At 45.3% G+C, this 4,876-nt stretch overlaps 1 protein-coding gene across 1 annotated transcript; it reads right to left on the reverse strand.

The window, feature by feature from the left end:
• Positions 1–2,745: 2,745 nt before the first annotated feature.
• LOC141983415 (olfactory receptor 2G3-like) lies at positions 2,746–3,711 on the reverse strand. Its single transcript, XM_074946574.1, has one exon. It carries the CDS (start codon positions 3,709–3,711, stop codon positions 2,746–2,748), a length of 966 nt encoding a protein of 321 aa, XP_074802675.1.
• Positions 3,712–4,876: the final 1,165 nt, after the last annotated feature.

Genomic DNA, 4,876 nt, shown 5'->3' on the forward strand with positions numbered 1-4,876 from the left:
GCTTGAACCGTTTGCTCTCCCCACAGCTTGGGGCTTCAACACTATTTAATCTCCAGGACTGTCGGGCTGGGACCTTTCACCAGCATGAAATTCACTACCAAAAGTAAGATTACATCACTCAGCTCTACTCTACTGTGTGAGAATTTAAAGCTGGTAATTGCAGCCATCCACTCTGGACTGTTGAGGCTACACCCAAGCCAAAAGCTGTCAGGAACTGTAGAATACAGAACAAAAGATCAATACAGAGGGAAAAGAGCTGCCTCCTTTCCCCAAACCATGAGCAGCATGTCGTGGATGTAAAGTACAAGCTCTCCACAAGCACATAATACCATTATAAGAGGCCATTACTTACGCGGGCCCATTTACTCTACTCTGGCAGTGTAAGAGAGGCCACAGTGTAAATACAAACCTGGCCCCATGTGCTTACATTCAGTTCCTCTGAGTGTGGCACATCATGTGACGAAAGGTGGCAGACACACCTGAGGACAAGCTCTTGACAAAACTCTGCTTGGAAAATCCTAGGAATTCCTGGATTCCCCTTTTTTTTCAGGCAGCTCCCTGATATCTGTAGCTGAGCTACTGGTTTGGATCCTAGTGCCTTCTACGCTAGGGAATCACCAGGTTTCTGCTTAGCTGGCTCTGTGTACCCGATCTGAGCACTGGGGAGCCTTCCTTCCCACCCCTGCACACTACCCAAGGAAATATCTAGGCCTGCAGAGAGTTGTGGTAGTGGGAATAGAATGGAAGCAGACTGAGAGACAAACTAAGGAGTAGGGCGAGACTGGGGGACAGAAAGACAGGGTAAGCTTGTTACAAATTTTGGTGGAAGCAATTAATTGCATTAATGTTGTTTGAGAAATGAGGGGCCATTTTACTTGCATTGGAAGATGCACTGCCAATCTGAGCATTTTCCTCACATTGTCCACCCTTGGCTGGCTGGGATATCCAAAAATCTGGTCCTTGAATACCAGGAAGAGATTGGTTTAAGGTGAGGGGAGAGAGTCCTCTTGTGACCCCTGAGTCCAGTCCTGGACTACATCAATATTCCCTTAGCTTCTATTCCCCTAGATCAGAGTATAAGCAGAGATCAGGGCAGGGTAGTACTCAGATAAGAGAGGCCTTTTTTGCAAGTGTTGAGGCACTGGGACAATATCCCAGCATGGTAGAGCAGGCCGATGCCAGCTGATCCAAGGGGCCAGTATGGCAGCATGGAATCAATGAGGCAAAAACCATCTCTTCTGCTGGCTGCAGCAAGGGAAGGTGGCACAGGAACCACTATCCTCGCTCCACACTGCCCAAGGATCCCTCTACTTTGGGGAAATACTCACACATCTGCTGATACCAGCTTCAGAGCTTCTGTGCACCGGGCAGCACAGCCCAAGCAGCTGTCCCACAATGCAGAATCTGGGCTGTGGAATTTCCACTGGGCTCTACTCTCCCTGAAATGAGTTAGCTGTATCCAGCCAGCTCCCACGACTGCGAGACAGAATCCATATTTACTACTACAGCCTATGATTTAAGGACGTGGCAAGCTCTTCCTCTCTCTCCTCAGAGAAACATCTTCTCCCATCTGCTTTATGGGCACATCTTGTCCACCTACACTCAGTTCATTGTACAAGCAGTAGGCTAGTGGGCACCCGTCTAGTGGTAGAGGAGGAGAATCACATTGCCCTTCTCAAACTGAGTCGTCCAGCCTCCAGGAGAGCATTCAGATTCCCCAGCCCCGAACCTGCTACTCACACCTCCTCTTCTCTCTGCACCAGGTGCATCTGGGCAGATCTGGACCAAGTTCACAAGCTTAATTCCCTCACTTTGGGCCAAATCCAGAAGACTGGAAGAGCCCTTGAAACTCTCACAAACTTCACTAGGAGATGAAGGAGCTCAACACCATTCTGGATTCAAAGCTACAAACAGATGCTGTCCTTTGAGGAAACCCAGCTTTAATATAGAGTGGAAGCTTATATGGAAGGCATGGATGGCTAAAGGCATTTACTCTGGTTTGAAGATACGCTCAGGTCTTTAGCATACTGTTTGGCCCATAACCATTGCAGTTTGGATAGTCCTTGCAACTGCACCATATGCTCTTTGATGCCTTTGCAGCAGGCACTGCTGGCTTCCGGAGGTTATCCCTGTTAGTCCTTCACAAAGGACTGGGCTCCTCAAAGAGATCTGCCTCTATACAGTAGCTTCCAACAAGATTAAGACATTGAAGAGAAGGATAGGACAGGGGACTGGGACTCAGAAGATCAGGTTCTGCCACACGCTTCCTGGGTGACCTTGGGCAAATCAATTGATCTCTGTGTTTCAGTTCCCCATCTGTGAGATGGGGATAATACTTCCTTCCTTCTCTTCCCTTTGTCTGATCTGATGCCCCAATCCCACAAGTTATTTTGCAGAGTCATGCCTCTTTGCACACATGTAGCTCCCCTGCAAGTGCACAGGTCCTCCCAGACGGAGTAATTTGTAGGACTGTGGCCTTAGACTGTAAAGTCTTTGAGACAGAGACTGTATCTCACTCTCTGCTATCCACTGTGCAAGCACCCTGGGGCTCAGATCTCAGTCATGGGCTCCAGGGGTAATAAGAATTAGTAGTAAACTCAAATCTGTCTGATTATTGACCCAGGCCCCACAAAGTGGTTGAAGAGTCACCAAACCCTTGAGTTCCATGGAGTTCAGCAAACCCGATGCCCTGCTACTTGTTTTACACGGGGGCTCCTTTTCTACTGTGCTAAAGCAATGTTCATGTCATTGACGTGCCCCCTCCCTTCCTCTGGGCCTGGCCACTGCTGTGAAATATTTTCTGCCCATTTTTTTCAATGCACCCTTCACCTCTTTATTCCTGAAACTATAGATAACCGGGTTTAACGTGGGGGTTACAATGCAATATAATGACGAAACCAAGGTGTCTATGTCCAGAGAATAGCCTGAGCTGGGCCGATTATAATTGAAGTTGGAGGTGCCGTAGAAGATGACGACCACAATCAGATGGGAGGTGCAGGTGGAGAAAGCTTTGAATCGACCCTTGGTTGAACGGATCTTCAGGATGGTGCTGATGATGTGGCCATAGGAGACCACGGTGAACAGACAAGGGCTCAGTCCAATCAAGGCACTAGCCAAATGAAGCACAGCTTCATTGACAGAGGTCTCTGAGCAAGAGAGCTTCAGCAGCAACGGGACATCACAAAAGAAGTGGCTGAGTTGATCGGACTTGCATATGACTACGGCTGATGTGAGGAGAGTGTGCACTAGGGAATTCACCAAGCCACACAGCCATGAAAACCCCGCCAGCTGCACACAAAGCCTCTTGCTCATAATGCTTGGGTATCTCAAGGGCTTGCAGATAGCCACATATCGGTCATAAGCCATGACGGCCAACAGGACACACTCTGTGCCAGCGCAGGTAATGAGGAAAAACAGTTGGGCCATGCACCCGGCATATGAAATGGTTTTCCTGCACTGGAAGAAGTTGATCAGCATGACTGGCACTGTGGCAGACGTGTAGCAGATATCTAAGAAGGACAGATTACTAAGAAAAAAATACATGGGTGTGTGAAGGGTTGGATCAGCCCTGGTCAGGGTTAAGATCAGCATGTTCCCCAGGAAGGTTACAGTGTAGATGACTAAGAACACCAGGAAGAATAAAATCTGAAGGTTGGGGTGGTTTGAAAAGCCCAAGAAAATGAATTCCATTATGTGTGTTTGATTTCCCATTTACACAGTAGCTTTTTAAAAAAATCTGTCAAGGAAAAGGATGTGGGAAAATAGTCAGTGTGCAAACAATGAGAATAGTCAATGAATACCACTTTGCCTTTCTAAAGAACCTTCCAGGTAGGGGGCCAGAGCACCTGCTGGTGCAAACTAGCATTTGTTCTGTTAAAAACAATGAAGCTACATAAATTTACATCAGCTGAGGATCTGGCCCCATTGAGCTATTATTATTTTATTAATACATTAACTAGAGTGTATAGAATGTATAAGAGACATGATCCCAGTACCCTAGAGCTTACAGTCTAAGCATGGGCAAAATATAACAAATTAAGACAGACAATAGGAGAGCGAGGGGAAGAGAAGTGTGGTTGCCATGGTTAGTAATACATGCTTCTTATTTCCCAGACAAAAGAGAAAACTACAAGGAGTTATAGTTGACAGCCCATATCAGTAAATTTAGGGTAAGGTATATTAGAGAGATTTGTACTTATCCCAAAAGCAGCCATTATAAACCCACAAAATTCAGAATTAAGATTAAACTTAAATCCAGACATGCAAAGGTCTAGAGATGCAGTTAGGGCACCCAAACAACTTTAACTCTGCCCTGTAATGACATCATGCAATAACCATGTGATCAATGTCTTTTAGTGTTTGAAGTCCAATGCTAAATGAACAGTTTTAAAAAGCTACATCTAGGTTTTATCCTCCCCTGCCATGGTGACCCTACAGGGCAGAGTTAAGGGTGTTAAGGTGCCCTAACTGTGTTTCCAGACTTGTACATGGTTGGGTTTCTTTAAGTTAAACCTTAACTCAATTTTTTTTAAATTTCCTTTTTTACTCTATAAATAGGCTACTTCCATCCACCACAATGTGTTCCCACTGTTTGTTATTGTTTCAGTCTTCACTTATATAGTTAAGAAATTGTACCTTTATTTCATTTTTGTGTGTATGTCCTTTAAGGGGTATTTTTCATATAATGTGACTTCTGCTAAGTCATATCTACATTTTATTGGTCCCAACCTGTCCTAATAAGATCCATTTGGACATTTCCATGAGAGAGAATTTCAGTTAAACTATGCAAATTAGCTCTATTCTGTAGGATATCCCTACCTACCTTTCTTTCCTTCTTCCTTTTCTGAGAGTTTGTATACACATAAACAACATTCAG

This window comes from Natator depressus, chromosome 1 (genome assembly GCF_965152275.1).
Source record: "Natator depressus isolate rNatDep1 chromosome 1, rNatDep2.hap1, whole genome shotgun sequence".
In the NCBI taxonomy this organism is placed as follows: domain Eukaryota; kingdom Metazoa; phylum Chordata; order Testudines; family Cheloniidae; genus Natator; species Natator depressus.

Excerpts from the sequence above, each read along its gene's own strand:
- LOC141983415 (XM_074946574.1), bottom strand. The coding sequence starts at position 3,711 with ATGGGAAATCAAACACACATAATGGAATTCATTTTCTTGGGCTTTTCA.